Genomic DNA, 19118 nt, shown 5'->3' with positions numbered 1-19118 from the left:
ATTTACATTTAAGGTTATAGGATTATGTGTGAATTTGATCCTGTCATTATGATGCTAGCTGGTTTTTTTGCTCATTAGTTGATGCAGTTTCTTTATAGTGTCAATGGTCTGTGTAACTTGGTATGTTTTTGCAGTGGCTAGTACTGGTTTTCCCTTTTCATATTTAGTACTTCCTTCAGGAGCTCTTGCAAGGCAGGCCTGGTGGTCACAAAATCTCTCAGCATTTGCTTTTCTGTAAAGGATTTTATTTCTCCTTTGCTTATGAAGCTAAGTTTGGCTGGATAGGAAATTCTGGGTTGAAAATTCTTTACTTTAAAGATGCTGAATATTGGCCCCAGCTCTCTTCTGCCTTGTAGGAATTCTGCCAAGAGATCCACTGTGAATCTGATGGGCTTTTCTTTGTGGGTAACCCAACCTTTCTCTCTGGCTGCCCTTAGCATTTTTTCCTTTATTTAAACCTTGGTGAACCTGATGATTATGTGTCTTGGAGTTGCTCTTCTCAAGAAGTATTTTTGTGGTGGTCTCTGTATTTCCTGAATTTTAATGTTGGCTTTTCTTGCTAGGTTGGGGAAATTCTCCTGGATAATATCCTGAAGAATGTTTTCCAGCTTGGTTCCATTCTCCCTGTCACTTTCAGGTACACCAGTCAAATGTAGATTTGGTCTTTTCACATAGTCCCATATTTCTTGGAGGCTTTGTTCATTCCTTTCCATTCTCTTTTCTCTAATCTTGTCTTCATCCTTTATTTCATTAATCTCTAATATCTTTTCTTCCTCTTGATCCATTTGGCTATTGAATCACGAAGTTATTGTGCTGTGTTTTTCATCTCCATCAGGTCATTTTTGTTCTTCTCTAAACTGGTTATTCCAGTTAGCAATTCCTCTAACCTTTTTCAAGGTTCTTAGCTTCCTTGCATTGGGTTAGCACATGCTCCTTTAGCTCAGAAGAGTTTGTTATTACCCACCTTCTGAAGCCTACTTCTGTCAGTTCATTAAACTCATTCTCCATCCACTTTTGTTTCTTTGCTGGTGAGGAGTTGTGATCCTTTGGAGGAGAAGAAGCATTCTGGTTTTTGGAATTTTCAGCCTTTTTGCTGTGGTTTTTCCTTATCTTTGTGGATTTATCTGCCTTTGGTTTATGATATTGGTGAACTTTGATGGGGATTTTGTGTGGACATCCTTTTTGTTTATGTTGATGCTATTCCTTTCTGTTTGTTAGTTTTCCTTCTAACAGGCCCCTCTGCTACAGGACTGCTGGAGTTCACTGGAGGTCCACTCCAGACCCTGTTTACATGTGCATCACCAGCAGAGGCTGTAGAATGGCAAAGATTGCTGTCTATTCCTTCTTCTGGGAGCTTCGTCTTAGAGGGGCACCTGCCAGATGCCAGCCGGAGCTCTCCTGTATGAGGTGTCTGTTGACCCCTGCTGGGAGGTCAGAGACCCACTTGAGGAGGCAGTCTGTCCCTTGGTAGGGCTCGAGTGCTGTGCTGGGAGATCTGCTGCTCTCTTCAGAGCCAGCAGGGAGGAATGTTTAAGTCTGCTGAAGCTGCACCCACCGCACCCCTTCCCCCAGGTGCCCGGTCCCAGGGAGATGGGAGTTTTATCTATAAGCCCCTGACTGGGACTGCTGCCTTTCAGAAATACCCTTCCCAGAGAGGAGGATTCTAGAGAGACAATTTGGCTACAGTGGCTTTGCTGAGCTGTGGTGGGCTCCACCCAGTTCAAATATCCAGGCAGCTTTGTTTACACTGCGAGGGGAAAACCGCCTATTGAAGCCTCCATCATGGTGGATGCCACTCCCCTCAACAAGCTTGAACATCCCCGGTTGACTTCAGACTCCTGTGCTGGCAGTGAGAATTGCAAGCCAGTGGATCTTAGCTTGCTGGGCTCCTTGCGGGTGGGTTCCACTGAGCTAGACCACTTGGCTCCCTGGATTCAGCTCCCTTTCCAGGGTTGTGAATGGTTGTGTCTTGCTGGCATTCCAGGCACCACTGGAGTATGAAAAAAAAAAAAAACCAAACTCCAGCTAGCTTGATATCTGCTCAAATGGCCACCCAAAGATGCCCAGTGGTTGAGCTTCCTGATCTCTAGGGCTGTATTCTTCTCACTATGTCACACTGCCCAAGGTTTCTTTCACATCAGGAACTATAAGCATGGGAGGTACATTCTTACATCCTAGAGCATTAAACTATGGAAGGAAAAGAACCCCCTTTAGGAGTCTAGACATAAAGCAGAATGCTGAAAGGGCAAGTGGACTCTGGGGATTCTCTTTCTGCCAATCACTTGTTCTGTTTGCTCCATAGCTCCTACCCCTTGCTGTCCTTCTCCTCTTTGTCTTTTCATATTCCTATTCTTGTGTCATCTTGATATCAACCTGATGGGACTGATTGGTCTTCTGTTGGTGGTTTTGTGGCTGTTGTTGTTGGCTATTCAATATCACCATGAATTACTAACTCTGCTTTAAGAGAAGGAAAACATGAGTTGAACCACTTCACCTAGGAAATTGAATTCAGTCAGCTCTTTGGGAAAGCATAATGTTCTTAAAAATCAAATTTTAATATCTCCCCCCCACCTTCGTGGCCCTGTCCGTCTTCAGAGCCAACTGTTTGAAGACAGAAGGGGCCAGGAACCAAGGGGGGTAGGAAAGACATTCAAATTTGGGCCAGGAACCAAGGAGGGGAGAAAAAAAACTGTTGGCTTTGAAGATGGAAGAGGCCAGGAACCATGGAGGCCATCACATTTGAATGTCTTTATACCAGATCTGCACATTGTAACTTACTATATACTCTGCTATTGTCCATTGAATGATACCAGCCTTTTTGCTACATTGCTCATAACAGCTGGCCTCTAACAACATTTGAGTTGGCAATTAGTGGACTCAACTTTTCAGGTAGATCTGGAATTTTGGGGGCAGAATACCATAATTGTCAGCTTACTGTTAGTCTCTCGAGCCCAAAGCATTGCCTGCAACATTCTTCTCACTCAGATCTGCAGAGTCAGAACTGAGTACTGAAATGTCCAAGATCACAGGGTTTTGCATTTGACGATGAATCTTAGGGGTTTCCAGAGAGTGTAGGCAGATTAAGGCAGTTCATAAGAGAAAACAGGTCAAAAACCCTGTTAAAACACATCCTTGTATATGCTTGAGAGTCGTGAAATGCCTCTTCTGACAGAAATGCCTAAATTAGCATAAGAAATAGTAATAGTTGGTTCTACATGAAGGGCAGGGTACCCTTATCTTATTTCTGAAAGAATTCTCCTGGAAGAGCCATCTGCCGGAGAAGGGACAAGTCCCAGCAACAGTATACTTTCCCTTTGCCCCAGCATAATTTTCACTAAAATCCTCTTCAATACAGGTTGCCAATTTGGCCTGTTCCATCTCCAACAATGAAGAAGGGGTGAAATTAGTTCGGATGGCAGCCACCCAGATTGACAGCCTGTGTCCCCAGGTAAGCCTCATACACTTTTTCAAAAGCCTGTCAGTGACCTTCTTCACTCCAGCCCTCATGATCTCCTCCTTTCCTTTCTCTATTTCTTCTCACTGGAAAATGCTTCTCACCACTCATGGGGGGTTTCAAATTCTACCTTTCTCAGGAAGAATAAATTACACTGGTCTCTTCAGAATTAATGTGACAGGGGCGAGACATGGTGGGTCACACCTGTAATCCCAGTGCTTTGGGTGGCTGAAGTGGGAGGATGGATTGAGGCCAGCAGTTCAAGGCCAGCCTGGGCAATATAGTGAGACTTCATCTCTACAAACAATAAAATTAATTAGCTGGGTGTGCTGGTGCATTCCTGTAGTCCCAATTACGGGGGAGACTGAGGTGGGAGGATTGCTGGGACACAGGAGTTCGAGGCTGCAGGGATCAGTGACTGCACCACGATACTCTGCACTCCTATTGACTTTGTTCTGTTTTGGGTTGTGATTTAAATATCCCATATCTATTTACCTTGTCTCAGCAGCTAAATCATAAACTTGCACAAGTGGAAAACAAGAATTGCATTTCTGCCACATCTGTGCTACATAAATGAGACTTGTCTAGTAAATACTTTTTGAAACCTGAGGCAAACTATTATGTCTTAAAAAGAAGCAAAGCAAACAAAAATTAATGGTAGTTGATAACTTATCTTTTATGTGTTTGTCCTTCTGAATACCAGGAACCCACTTATCTGCAGAATATCCAGGGTCCATGGTTTAACATGGTCTTTGACCTGCTTATTCCTTTTTTGAAGTGTGTGGTTATCATGTCCCTGGATTGTTTCCAACAAATAGGTCATCAATGCTGCTCTGACACTGGCTGCCCGGCCACAGAGCAAAGTTGCTCAGGATAACATGGATGTCTTCAAAGACCAGTGGGAGAAGCAGGTCCGAGTGTTGACAGAGGCTGTGGATGACATCACATCAGTGGATGACTTCCTCTCTGTCTCAGGTAATCATCACAAACAGGCCCCATACAAGGCAGCGGAGGAGGGTAACAATGAGATAAGGAGTGTCTCGCAAATGTCATGGGTCCATGTTTTAGGCACTCTCCTTAGATCTTTGAGTTTTCTTGATCATCTCTGCAAATGTGATTATAACACTCTCTCAATTCTTTGGTGTTTACATTATTTGAAGATACAGAGTCAAGGCATTAAAAAGGGAACATATGATTTGAGGTGGCTTATCTTCCTTTTTAGTGTTTGGAGTTTAGAAAGCAGGACGGCCTGTGATGTATCTGAATCACTCCTGTAAAAAAAGGGCCGTGGAATATGGGATTCATTAATCTACAAGGTTTACGTCTTAAAAATAGGTGATCAGTTACTCCTATTTGGCTATGCTAAGTTTCTCTTTTTTTCAACAAGTGGAGGTTTGCGATGACACCAGTAAAGACATCAGCCACATAATTTACCTCTGAGAAGGCACTTGGTAGCTATCAGGGCTCCGAGCACTTGTCTGTCAGGTGGTAGAAGGAAATGAGTGAAAGAAATTAGAACTGCTCATCCCTTGAAATTATAACTTTCTATTGTGTAAATGAAGCCATAGTGGAGGATGTAGTAGACACGAATAACTTGGAGTCAGTTCGACCTTTAACAGGACTCATGGAGTTTGTTTCAAGATTGAGCTACCAGCCAGCAGATGGGCCTTTTTCCAAAAGCTTTTGACCTAACTTATTTGGTCCAGTTCACCTGGAAAAATCTCTGTGAGGAGGAGGTCACTGGAAACATCAGCCTTCTTTGTGAGGTGTTAAAAGAACCAGCTGACCCTTGGAAATGCGAATTGGCCAGGTGTTGATTCTACACAGGTGTGAGGAACTTGCACCTACTGACTCAGGCAGTACTAGCCCTGACGACCTGCTGGTTCTTGGCAGACTGAGGGCTGAGGGAGACATTGCATCACCGCTGGTGGGAACCAGGCAGACAGGACCTCTGACTGCAACAGTGTGCAAGTGATTTCTGAGTGGCTGTCATGTTTAGAAAATGTTTCTAGTTGCAGTCTTTCCTTTTCCTGAAGAAACGGCAAGTTCCCACTGGGCTTGTCTCAGAACAGCATAGTCAAATCTGTAGATGTGATGGATTACCAGAAAGCCAGCTTTTCAGTGATGGGGGCAAGTCAAGGCAGATGGGAACAGTGACATAAAATGAGGCCTGTAACTAGAATTTACCTTACTCTCTGCTGCTTGGTTTAAATCTCATCAAAATTCTATAAAATAGGTACTAGTAATTTCAGGTTTCTTTTAAGAAAATTAAGTCATTGAGAGGATAGGTAACTTGGCAGGGATGGTTTTAAAATCCAGATTATCCTCTTTTCAGAAACTATATAATTCTCAGTAAGTCAAGATAAAAAGGAAATTTCCTTTGGTGCTTCCGCCTTTCATTTTAGCTTCCTCTTTCCACCTCTGGTATTCTCATTCCAATCTCTAATCCCTTTCAGGAACCTGTCTTGTTTTTTGTTACCAAGGTCTTTGTTTTTGATGACTCGTCAAAGCAACTAGTCATTTAAATATCACTATATCTAGAGATTAGCTGAAAGAAGAACTCAATATATTGTCATTTCTTTTTTTTCTGCTTTGCTGATAGCTGAGTCCCAATCCTGTAAAAGATACCCCCACAAAATGAATCTCTCATAAGGTACTTGGAAATTGCTCAGATAGGTATGTTGGGAACTTGGGTGATGGAGAATAGAAAGGTGGCCGCTGAGACGAATCTTCTTTCTAGCATATGGTCAGTTTTTTCCAGGATAACTGTGGTGCTCCAAATAAGAGCCCTTCCCAACCAGCCTCAGATCTCACACAGCAATCCTAACAGCCCCTGAAAATCTTCTGCATCCTGTTCTACCTTCAAATCAATAGGAAATACCTATACACTGCCTTTTTCAGAGAGGACTCACTTCAGAACTTTCAACTTTTCCCACCTATTCTTTAAATGCATATACAAAAGTTTGAGGGTGGGGACAAGCAAGGTGAGGAGGTCTTATCTCAGACTTTTTCCATAGGGCAAACCTTTTCTTAATTTTCCACCCCCAAGCCCTGCCTCTTTGCTCCCTTTTCTCTTTGCCATTCCTTTATGCATCTCATTATTACCAACAACAAGAAAAGGCTTTGGCTTCTACTGATAACACTGTGCAGTCCAACCCCAGTGGTACAAGTGGCATGGCATGCCATGGCAGGAAGATGAACAGGCACTCTCAGGGAGCCAGCTTGGCAGGGCCTGCCGGAGCATGCCTTTGGAGTTGACAGTCAGAGGCAGCAGGCACCTTTCCACAGACAGGGTTTGACAAATAATGACACAGCCCACTCTGTCCTACTGGTAGGCTGTGGACACAGCCCGATAGTTAAGGAAACTACTTCTCAGCTTCTCTCCGAGCTAGAGCCAAACATTTACATCAGTAAATTGCAAGTTTGGCCCAGGAGATGTTTGGAAATGGCATTAATGACATTTTATGTATCAATTTCTTTTTAGGGGAATATCTCTTCTGGCAGGAAACTATTTAAAAAATAAAAACAGATCATTGTTTTTAAAAGACAGTAGATTTTTTTTTAATACTACCCTAACTTGTGTATCTGATATTAAATTTATCCATATGAAATGCAACAAGTTTGGGGAGCAGTGATGCTAGCTATTAATATTACAGGAGCAGAACCAATTTTCAGATCTGGCCTATTCTCATAAAAAAGTGAAATGGCTGTGTTGGAACATTTAAACTTTTTCTCACTTTGGAAAACCTACAATTTTTAATGGTGTTTTAAAATAAGTATCTTGGCATTAATCATGTGACAGTTTAATTCTTGGATTTGGCTCACAAAGTAGTAGAAATCTAAGATCTGTAAAAGCTATTAACTTGATCTCATAATGTCCAAGAGTTTTGGTTATTTTTTCTTTCCCTATTTTTTTTAACACTACAGTCTTAAGTGTGTTGTCTTTTAAACATTCACAGTGAATTTCGTTTTTTGAATCTATAGCCTTGTGGTTTACGATAATCAAATAGTTTGGTCATCACTCATTGTTTTTCATAACAAAATTATATAATTTCTAAAATAATAATGTTGCAAAATGTAAGGAAGTTTACAGCAAAATATGTTGCAGACAAATGTTTCATGACATGTTTAAATACCACACTTGATATTAGAGTGTGCCACCCAAACATTACAGTTTTTCCCCTGCAATGGAATAATCTCTAGAATACATTTGCCTTTTATTACTATTTTCATCTCTATTCCTTTCTAGCTGCAACATCAATCCTCTGTCTCTTTACTTCATGAATTCTTTCTCTTCAAGACACCTCAGCATAAAAGTGTGTAATCGATTGCCCCTTCTCAATGGGCATGTTCATTCAGTATCCCTCCTTTGATTGCCTGCTGCCTATGTGCCACTGTCTCAGGAATGCAAATACGAATCAAGTATGTATTCTGCCTTTAAATAATTGACTGCCCTCCTTGATACATACTAGATTAGTGTGCTAACTAACTGTAGGTCCTAGACCTGAAGGCACAGGGTATAAGAGTGGGGAAATCATGACAGGGGGTTCAAAAATCCATGTATACACCAAATATAATCTTCTGACCATATCTACGTGAACAGATATGGCTTTTTTCCAAATACAGGCAAACCTCAAATATGTGGCGGGTTCTGTTCCAACTACCACAGTAAAACACCAATTGCAATAAGGTGAATCATACAATTTTTTTTTGTTTCCCAGTGAATGTAAGTTACGTTTACAGTGCAGTGTAGTCTATTAACTGTGCAGTAGGATTATGTCTAAAAAATGCATTTAAAAATACTTCATTACCAAAAAATGCTAAAGATCATTCTGAGCCTTCATCCAGCCATAATCTCTTTGATGGTGGGTGGGGGGTGGTTCCTTGATATTGATCGGAGTGGTGGTTCCTGAAGGCTGGGTGCCTGTGGCAATTTCTTAAAGTAAGATAACAATAACATTTACTGTATTGATTGAGTGTTCCTTTTATGAAAGATTTCTCTGCAGCATGTGATGCTGTTTGACAGCACTTTATCAACAGTAGAACTTCTTTCAAATTGGAGTCAGTCCTCTCAAACTCTGCTGCTACTTTATCCTTTACATTTATACAATAATTTAAATCCTTTGTTGTCATGTCAACAACGTTAGCAATATCATACCTAGGGAGAGATTACGTCTCAAGAAACCATTTACTTTGCTCAGACCTAAGAAGCAATTCCTCATCCATTAAATTTGATTATGAAATTACCACAATTTGGTCACATCTTTAGGCTACATATCTAATTTTAGTTCTCTTGCTATTTCTAATTTCTTCCTCCACTGAAGTCTTGAACCCTTCAAAGTCAACCATGAGGGTTGGGATCAGCTTCTTCTAAACTCCTGTTAATGTTCATATTTTGACTTTTCTCTGGCGAATCAATCATGGATGTTCTTAGTGGCGACTAGGATGGCGAATTCTTTCCAGAAGGCTTTTAATTTACTTTGCCCAGATCCATCAGGAGAATCACTATCTATTACAGCTATAGCCTTATAAAATGTATCTTCTAAGTAATAAGACTTGAAAGTCACAAATACTCCTGGATCCATCTGTTGCAGAATAGATGTGGAACACTATTAACAAGCATGGAAACACTATTAATCTTTATGTACATCTCCTTCAGAACTTTTGGGTGCCCAGGTGCATTTTCAGTGAGCAATAACATTCTGGAAAGAATTACTATTTTTATTCTGAGCAGTAGGTTTCAACAGTGGGCTTGAAATATTCAGTAAAGCATGCTATAAACAGATGTGCTGTCATTGGGCTTTGTTGTTCCTGTTATAGAGCACAGGCAGAGTAGATTTAACATAATTCTTAGGGCCCTAGGATTTTCAAAGTGGTAAATGACCATTGGCTTCAACTTAGTCATCAACTGTATTAGCCCCTTACAGGAGAGTCAGCCTGTCCTTTGAAGCCAGTCATTGACTTCTCTCCACCTATGAAAGTTGTAATTGACACCTTCTTCCCATAGAAGGCTGTCTTGTCTACATTGAAAACTTGTTGTTTGCCCCCTTAATCAATGATCTTAACTAGATCTTTAGGATAACATGCTACAAGTTCAATTCTGTCTACATCAGCACTTACTGCTTACCTTGCACTTTTATGTTATGGAGATGATTTCTTTCTTAAACCTCATGAACTAACCTCCTAGCTCCCATCTTTTCTTCTGCAGCTTCCTCACCTCTCTTAACCTTCATAGAATTAAACAACATTAGGGTCTTGGTTAAGATTAGGCTTTGGCTTAAAGAAATGCTGTGGCTGATATGATCTTCTGTTTAGACCACTCGAACTTTGTCCATATTAGCAACAAGGCTGCTTTAATTTCTTTTCATTTGTGTGTTCATGGGAGTAGCACTTTTAATTCTTTCAAGAACTTTTGTTTGTACTTACAAATTGGCCATTGGGCCTCTCTTGACTTGTGACATGTCTTCCTCACTAAGCCTAATCGTTTCTAGTTTCTGATTTCAAGTGAGAAATATGTGACCTTTCCTTTCACTTGAACACTTAGAGGTCATTGTGGGGTTGTTAATTGACCTAATTTTAATATTGCTGTGTCTCAGAAATAAGAAGCTTGAGAAGAGGGAGAGAGATGGCAAACGGCAGTCTTGGTGGAGCGGGCAGCACACACCCAACCTTTATTAAGTCTGCCATTTTATATGGGCATGGTTCCTGATGCCCTAAAACAATTGTAATAGTGACAAAGATCACTGATCACAGATCGTCATAACAATAAAAAAATCTGAAATATTGCAACAATTGCAAAACTGTGACACAGAGACAGGAAATGAGTGTATGCTATTGGAACAATGGCGCCAGCAGACTTGTTTGAGGCAGAGTTACAACAAACCTTCAGTTTGTATTTGGGAAAAAATAAGTCTGTGATGTATAAGAAAGCGAGACATGCCTGTAGATTGTTACTAATAAAATGCAAATCTATTTGAAAACATTCTGAACCATAGTAACTTTTACATGTCTACCACTCATCAATATAACTACTATCATGAGGAAATTGTGACTCAGTTTTTCATAAAAGGGGACCTGAATTGGAGAAGGTTGAAAAATTCTGAGTAAAGTATAATTATATGTTGCTTAACAACAGGTATACGTTCTGGGAAATGCATGGTTGGGCAATTTCATCACTGTGTGAACATCATATACTCTATTTACACATCCAGATGATATTGCTTACTGCATACCTACATTATATGGTAAAACCTGTTGCTATTAGGATAAAAACTTGTACAGCATGCTACTGTACTGAATACTGTAAGCAATTGGAATAGAATAGTAAGTTTTGTGTATCTAAACATATATACATATTTTAAAAGTGCAGTAAAACTATGATATAATCTTACAAGACTACCTTCAGATATGTAGTCTGTTGTTGACTGAAATGATTTATGTTGCATGACTATATCTTACAATTAAAAAAATTTATTTATAAAAATTAGTCAATTAGGCTGGGCCTGGTGGCTCATGCCTGTAATCCCAGCATCTTGGGAGATCGAGGCTGGTGGATCACTTGAGATCAGGAGTTTGAGACAAGCCTGACCAACATGGTGAAACCTGTCTTCTCTAAAAACCACACACACACACACACACACACACAGCCAGGTGTGTTGGTGCACACCTGTAATCCCATCTACTTGGGAGGCTAAAGCAGGAGAATCACTTGAACTTGTTAGTGGAGGTTGTAGTGAGCTGAGATCCCATAACTGCACTCCAGCCTGGGCAACAAAAGGAAACTCCATGTCAAAAAAAAAAAAAAAAGTCAGATTAGTCAATGAGGAAATTATAGAACTAATACTTTGTTCACATAACATTATTCACCTATTTAACAAATTTGTAGATGATTTGAGTAATCAATAGCAGTGTTTTTGTTATGGGTTTTTAGCTTATGCTGATTTATTTTAAATAGGTATAATAAGATCAAAAAAATGTATTTCTTGCCTCTTAATTAGTTGCATATTTCTACTTTTGGATAGTCTTATTTAAAAAAATGTTTTTATTTTAACACAGTTGGTCTTAGAATATAAAACACAATTATTAACTCCAGAGAGATTAGTTTCTAATATAATCAACATACTTCTCACTATTTTTTACTGAACTCTAAAATACCATCTTTAAACTCTGCAGAGAAACCTTGCCCATTCTTGTAATACTGTTATTCAAAGAAAATAGCAGCTGGATGTGTAATTTGACACAAATTCTTTCGTAGTTGCGGAGTCTCAGGAGCCAAGACACATTTTAATTGTCTTAAGATATCTCACAGGACAGAAGGAGAAGCTTCTTTTAATCAAAGTTTTATATTTGAAATCCTGTATCAATATTCACTTGAGTGAATATTTCTCGCAGATGTCCTTTTAGGTGTATACTGTGTTCTCATGTTTAATCATGGTTTCATTAAAATGTCATGTCTCAAGAAAATGTCATGATTTGGGAAATACTACTTTTTGTGAGTTTTAGAAATCTAAATACTAAAATTTAAACATTCCATTATTTTTCTATTCTAATTTATATTTGAAATTAAAGAACTAGAGAATGTTGAAATCAGTAATTTATAATGGTTTGAGTGGGGAAATCACACTGCACGAGGTCAAAATGGATGTTCTTTATGAAAAGTCAGTTATAACTTTCAATTTTTATTCCATGTCCTAAAAGAATAAATATTCCTTCTAAATGCTTAGTTTAGTGAAAGTAGGAGAGATTCGTAGCAGAGACTAGGATTTGCTGGATACCCTCCCATCTTTCCTCTAGGAAATTTAAAATCAGAATTAGCCCTAAAAGCTTGTTAAAGAAGTAATATTTTATTTTAATTCTTTATAAACTATTTGTTGGATTTGGCAGTTATGATTTTAACATGCTAATAGGTTACTTAAGACTTTTTAAACATATTTATGAAAAGCACATATTTTTATGTGCTCATGTCTTGGTGAGTTTTGGAAAATATCATAAACTGGTTGCTTATCATCAACAGAAATTTGTATCTTATGGTTCTGGAGGCTGGGAAGTCCAAGACGAAGGACTCTCTATAGCCTTCTCACTGGAAACTCGCATGGTAGAAAGAGGGAGAGATCTCTGAGATCTTTCATAAGGGCACTAGTTCCATTCCCTAGGATTCTGCCTTCATAACCTAATCACCCCCCAGAGTCTGCATCTCTTAATACTACCACTTTGGGAGTTAGAGTTTTAACGTATGAATTGTAAGGGAACACAAACGTGCAGTTTATTAGTTTGTATGTGCCTGTATGTGTTCAGCTTAAGTTAATTCCATAAAGCACTAAACTTGTTGAACATTTTCTTAGAAATCTGATTCTAAGGAATGTACAAGGAATAGAATTACAGACCTCACATTGGACATGTAAAATGCAAGACGACACACTTGTTAAAACAGCAACGGAACAAATAGTGTGTTTTCTCTATGCCAGGAGAGTGAAGCCTCCCCTCTTTCCTGCTTGATTTCTGCTTTGGACAATAGCATGAAAGCTGTGCAGACCTTGACTACAATCTGAGGGAACCAGCCACAAGACAGGGTTCTGTTTTAATTGTGGGAAATTCTGATTATCTTCACCTAATCAGTCTTCCCATTGTATGTACCATGTGCGTGACAGAATTTAAAAAGACTAACTGCATGATATTTGTTCATTTTTACCTCAAATGTTTTCTTAATGAAAACATCAAACAAACATGTGTCCAAAGCTCTAACTCTGGTCTTATTTATAGACATGTATAGTTGGTCAGATTGACCTTCCGTTGGCTGCTACGATTCCTAAAAGACCCTCTCATGTAGTAAGTATCAAACTTCAAAACAAAGGAAGGGATATTCTTTAACTCAGTGGTCCTCAGAATGTGGTCTTCAAACCAATGACATTAGCATCACCTGGGACCTTGATAGAAACTCAATTTCTTGGGCTCTACCCCAGACTTACTGAACTGGAAACTCTAGGAATGACACCCAGCAATCTACATGGTGCTACGAGCCCTGTGGCTGATGCTCAGCTTTGAGAACCACTATTGTAATTATAAACTATGTCCTTTAAATACAATTTTAGTATTAGGCATACATTGAAATATGTGCAAGGCAAGTGCTCATGATAGTTGAATCAACTTTAATTGCTTAAGTTCTGAGTGATTTAAAGTCATCTGAATGTGTATGTGTCCTCTCCATAGAAAATCACATCTTGGAGGATGTGAACAAGTGTGTGATAGCCCTCCAAGAGGGTGATGTGGACACTCTGGACCGGACTGCAGGGGCCATCAGGGGCCGAGCAGCTCGAGTCATACACATCATCAATGCTGAGATGGAGAACTATGAAGCTGGGGTTTATACTGAGAAAGTGCTGGAAGCTACAAAACTGCTTTCTGAAACAGGTAAGCATGGGTGGCCAAAATGTTAATGCCGTGATTCATTTCCGTATCTGAATAAGTCTGTTTCATTGATTTCTGTAGGCGTTGATGCTTCTCAATTGCACATGCTCATGGAAGGGTTGGAGTATTTGAGTGTCCTCTTCTTTGAGATTGAATTTAAATAATTTTAGAAGAATGACAATTCTATTGCTTTGAATGCATATATTTCTTTATAATTTTCATATAGATATTTGATTATCACAAACGAGTAGACATTTTTTTCTGCCTACTTCATTATCTCCAATTATGGATGAGAAATTTTATGGTTTGAGAAAATTATGGTTTGAGTTGGCTAAGAGGCTGGAATGAATTCACAAGGTTAGAAAATAGTGAAGATGTGATAGGAACTTGGAATCTGTAATTTAAGCTTTTCTTCATTTATTGCTTGAGAGGACAGGATGTGAAGAACTCTGAACAACCAGTGGAAAGCATAAAGGTTCTAGATACTGTGTGGGTATGATGTGCTCAAAGAAAGGTGGTGGCTGCTGACCAAGAATCAGGCTTTCAGCGTATACCCTTTCTTTCAGCGTATACCCTTTCTTTCAGCTATACCCTTTCCTAGGTTTTCAGCTCCTAGGAAAACTTTACATGCCCTTCTTCAGGGGCATGTGGCTGCCCACAGAACTAATTGCTATGATAAGGCATGGTTGCTTATGGAAGCTTGTTAGAGCTTGTAGAGGCGTTGGGATAAAAAAAAAAAATCCACTGAATTAGCAGAACAATCTACAACTCTGGAGAATATATAAAAGACTGGCCTATTTTTTAGTAGTTTTCCCTATTGACCAATGTATTTGGGCTTCCTCAGGCCTTGTATATCTGTACATGTAAGAATAGATATGTAGTTCAAGGAATGAGAGGAGACTAGGGAATGGAAAAAGAGAATGTAAGTCCACATTGGATAAGGTTGTAAATGAATAATGAATTGGTGCATATATCTGCACAGAAGGGCCTCTTCACTCAAACCCTAAGGGGTACCTAAATGGGTTTACATATGAGTTTTGGATGCCACTGGGCATTTTTAAAAATAGCCATTTCTGAAAGGTCAGATATAGCTGTGTTCTGAGTTCTCCATGATGAAATATGTTGGCAGAAATACGTTGCTTTTTATGGGGAAAAGAATATTTATAGAGAGTTCTGTAGGCATTTGTTAGCCTGGAATAGCAAGGAAAAAAATACATCAACACAGGTATTTGTCATTCTCTTTGAAGAATAAACAGAAACAGAATTGTGTGGCATCGTGTTATAAAGAGCACGTCTACAGATTGTTCCCCTTGAGCATCCTCACAGACTTATAATTATAAATAATAACAAAAATAAAGATAAAATATAGCTGCATGTGAATTAACTGAGAATCAGCACTGCTTACTTCCACATAAGCTTGTCCTTTACATTCAATTGAGCAATACAAAGCAAGCCACACAGTATTTCTTTCCTCACTTGGAAGAGTTGTAAAAAGGTACTTTTTTCTAATTCTCCAAATTAAGGACTTTTTCCTGTAGTAACCATTAGGGAGACCATCTCACATTTCTGTGGTTTTCAGCTCCTAGCCCATCAGCTCTATTCTTGTACAAAGTCCCCATTTCATGTGGGATATCTGACAGAGTAACACTCACTTGGATCTGACACTAGATAAATAATATCAGAGAAGGGTGGAAGACCTAGAGTCGGGACTCCATTTCTGTCCACTCGTGACTGGTGGGAAGGACATTTGTAGCAGATGAAAGATACAGAGCATATTGCCCATTTTCGTGTGACTTTGTACCCACAGATAATTCAGGCACTGTTCAAATGACATTTTAGAACTTTTTCTTATTATGTCTTGGACTGCTTCTACAACAGGAGTGCTGCTTACTAGGTCAAAATCTAAACACAAGGGCAATTGCTTAGTTGATTATCATAATTTTCACCCAAACTCTTGATATGTAAATAATTTTCTGGTTGATTTTTCTGCTTTAAAAAAGCAATTAAACAGTCGTTCTTCCTGGATTGTTGTTTCTAATCAAGATTTTTGCTCTTTTTCTGAGTTTTTAAAATTTTCATCCTAGCTTGAGATGATTGAGCGCTCCGGGGGTTTAACTAAAGGGACCTTTCTTATTTTGATGCCCACATCCAATTCCTAATTGAATATGGTAAATGAGGAGGACATTAAATTCTAGTTTCAGGATTTACTGAAGTTAACTAGGAAAGTAATTAGGTAGAGACTGAAATAGTTTACATATAACGTCAGTAGAAAATAGAGGAATAGGTGTCAAGGGAAAGTAGGTGTCAGTGAACTAAGAGCTAGAATAAAAGGTATAGGATTTCTTTAGTATTTGTCCCCAGTTATTATTCTCTTTCTGAAACAGGAGTAATGTTATTTTTTGTGAATAACTAGAGAGGTTGCCAAAGAAATGAAAGAAAAAACTTTAGCCGTTAACTCACTGATTGCTAATTAGAATTGTTGGGGAATGTGCTGACATAGAGTAGAGGCATGAAGTTTGAGCATGACCACAGGATCAGTTCTGTAATTATGGTTGTATAAAGTTTTGATGGTGTGTGTATGTACATGTGTGTGTGTGTGTGTATTATCAAAAGTGATTTACTTCTAATGTCATTGTGTGTCTGTGCTAAGGAGACATAAGATATATGTCCTGAAAATAGAAATTCCTCTGCATGTCCCTGATGCCCAATTATCTACCTTTTGGTTTTGTTTCTGACTTAAGCAATTTTAGAACCAGGTTGAATCGGTCACTTTTCTATCGGAGTCTATCAAATTTTGTCATGAGAGTACATTTTAGGCTGAAAGAGGGTGGCGGTGGGAAAAAAAAAAAGGGAAAAATGCCAAAAAGGAAAGATGAGGAAAAGGAATACAAAATGTCATGGTTTTTGTTGTTTTTGCCTTGCCATACCTACTAGGTTCTGCCCATTGATTTTTTTGTTTGATATTTCATTAAAAAATTATGTGCCATTAGATTCAATACCCTAAGTCAGAAGTTCTCTATACTGTTGACAATTTGATCTGAGTAATTGTTTCTTGGGGACAGTTCTGTTTTGCCCATTATGGGATGCCTAGAAGCATCCCTGGACTCCACCTGTAGATGTTTGTAGCATCTCTTTCATCTACACGCCAAGTTGTAACTACCAAGATGTCTCTAGAATTGCCAGATATCTTTGACATAAGTGGGACGTGGTAGGCAAAATAATGTGCATTGAGCATCACTGCCCTAAAATAAAGAAATAACCCCAAATAGGGACAAGTTAGGACAGGACAAATTGGAGCCTATGTACTGTGGACATAGTGGAAAGGGAGAGGGGTGGGAGTATATTACAAAGAAGCATCTATAAAAGGGCAGAGTAATCAAACAGCCTTGGCTAAACTGGATATTGCTGCTGAAATGTTTACACATAGGCCAGCCCTTGTGTAGACATGTTAATGGCTGCAGGGGTGGGTCACTGTTGGGAGACTCCCACTTTACCACCTGGCTGCCCTCACTCACTGGCTGGAAAATTGAGAGGTACCCCAAGAGTGAGAACAGCTCTGTGGTTTATTTTCCACGAGTTTCTTTCTTCCTTCAGTAAAGACAGTGTGCTTTGAGAGTGCTTCCTGTCTTGATAGGAATGCTGAGTCAAATTTAAGAAAATTTTGTAGATTATTAGTATGCTAAGAATTATAGGGTGGCATCATGTACAAATTTGCCTGTTCATTTTCTTATAAAACAATCTAGGCTGATGAAAACACAATAAACTGGATCTACAGCAGACCCTTTATATACTTACGTGGCATATTTGATGGGCTCTTCCATAAAACCTGAATGAGAACACATTGCCAATGGCTTGGTAGTAAGTACAGGCCTGACCAGGTCCATCTTCACAGATCTCATTTACAAAGTCGGGCTGCTGCGGAAGGCTGAGGAGGGCTGAAAACACATTCAGTGATTTCATATTAAGATATACATACAGTAGCTCATTTTTCACTGAATGGATTTTATTGAAATGTCATTTTTGTAAATTTGATAGCTGATTTAAGTTTGTGGCCAGGTGGGCATGACTGTGTTATAAGATCTGTGAGATTCTGGTAGACGTTTTTTCTTCAGAAGAAACAATAGACCCCCCCACCAAAAATAGAAAAAATAAAGCATTTTGTTGTTGTTGTTGTTTTGAGATGGAGTTTTGCTCTTGTTGCCCAGGCTGAGGTGCAATGCTGTGATCTCAGCTCACCACAGCCTCCGCCTGCAGGGTTCAAGCAAATCTCCTGCCTCAGCCTCTTGAGTAGCTGGGATTGCAGGCATGTGCCACCATGCCCAGCTAATTATTTTATTTTTAGTAGTGATGGGGTTTCTCCATGTTGGTCAGGCTGGTCTCAAACGCCCAACCTCAGGTGATCCACCCACCTGGGCCTCTCAAAGTGCTGGGATTACAGGCCTGAGCCACCACACCCAGCCAAAATAACACGTATTTTAAAAAGGGTTCTATGTTATGGAGCACTCTGTATGCAGAGATTAAAATTCCATTATTTTGGAAACTACGTGGGCCAAGCAGATGGTAATAATTTTTACTTCCATGCTCTATAACCTAAAGTTTTATACGAATGAGAAGGTTTTTCTTTTTACATCATTTCTACATATTTTTGCTTAGAAAGTATAAAAGGACCAGCAAATAGGAATCATCCAAACTAGAAATCTTATTGAGACAGTATATTTGGACTAGGACAGTGCAGTAGAATAAATCCAAAGTTAGGACTCAGAAGATCTCAGCTACTTTACTGCTACCGTCTGTGACCTTAAACAAATCACTTAGTGCCTCTGGGACTTGGTTTTCTCCTGTATTGCCCAATGTTTTGTCATTCAAGAATGGGTCAGTATTAATTGTGTAATATATGCATCAGTGTTTGTGGCTTCCTGGTGACTGCACTTGGCATAAGCAATTATTGCCTATGAGTTCCTTGTATAAACCCTCTGCACCATCTGGACAAGGGCCTTCATTATTCTCCAGGCAAAACATATCCATGCTGTTCCCTCTGTCCTCTCCGCAGTGTTCTTCATCTCCTCCTCCTCCTGCTTTACATCTGTTTATTCAGCTTCTTTAAGATATAGCTCTAGTCTCAGTTGGAGACAACAGAAAACTATTAGTCTTTTGACATTTAGTACGTCCTCTTCAGAGTAAATGGCTCTGCTCACAACTAGATTATCTGTTTTTAGAGGCAAGTGTTTCTATACGTAGCTACAGCCTAGAATGGTGTTAC

The 19118-nt window shown here is 39.3% G+C and overlaps 1 protein-coding gene across 15 annotated transcripts in view; it reads left to right on the top strand.

The window, feature by feature from the left end:
- CTNNA2 (catenin alpha 2) overlaps positions 1-19118 on the top strand; it is a 1148556-nt gene that overhangs the window by 1038442 nt on the left and 90996 nt on the right. For all 15 annotated transcript variants that reach the window (XM_035273413.3, XM_035273412.3, XM_017964211.4 and 12 more), the window contains 3 exons: positions 3356-3448; positions 4273-4429; positions 13661-13861. In XM_035273413.3, the coding sequence (XP_035129304.1) occupies positions 3356-3448; positions 4273-4429; positions 13661-13861 (451 nt within the window). The remainder of the gene's footprint in view (positions 1-3355; positions 3449-4272; positions 4430-13660; positions 13862-19118) is intronic.

This window comes from Callithrix jacchus, chromosome 14, assembly GCF_049354715.1.
Source record: "Callithrix jacchus isolate 240 chromosome 14, calJac240_pri, whole genome shotgun sequence".
Taxonomy (NCBI): domain Eukaryota; kingdom Metazoa; phylum Chordata; class Mammalia; order Primates; family Cebidae; genus Callithrix; species Callithrix jacchus.
The sequence above is the reverse complement of the archived record's forward strand: the minus strand, read 5'-3'. Positions and strand labels throughout refer to the sequence as shown.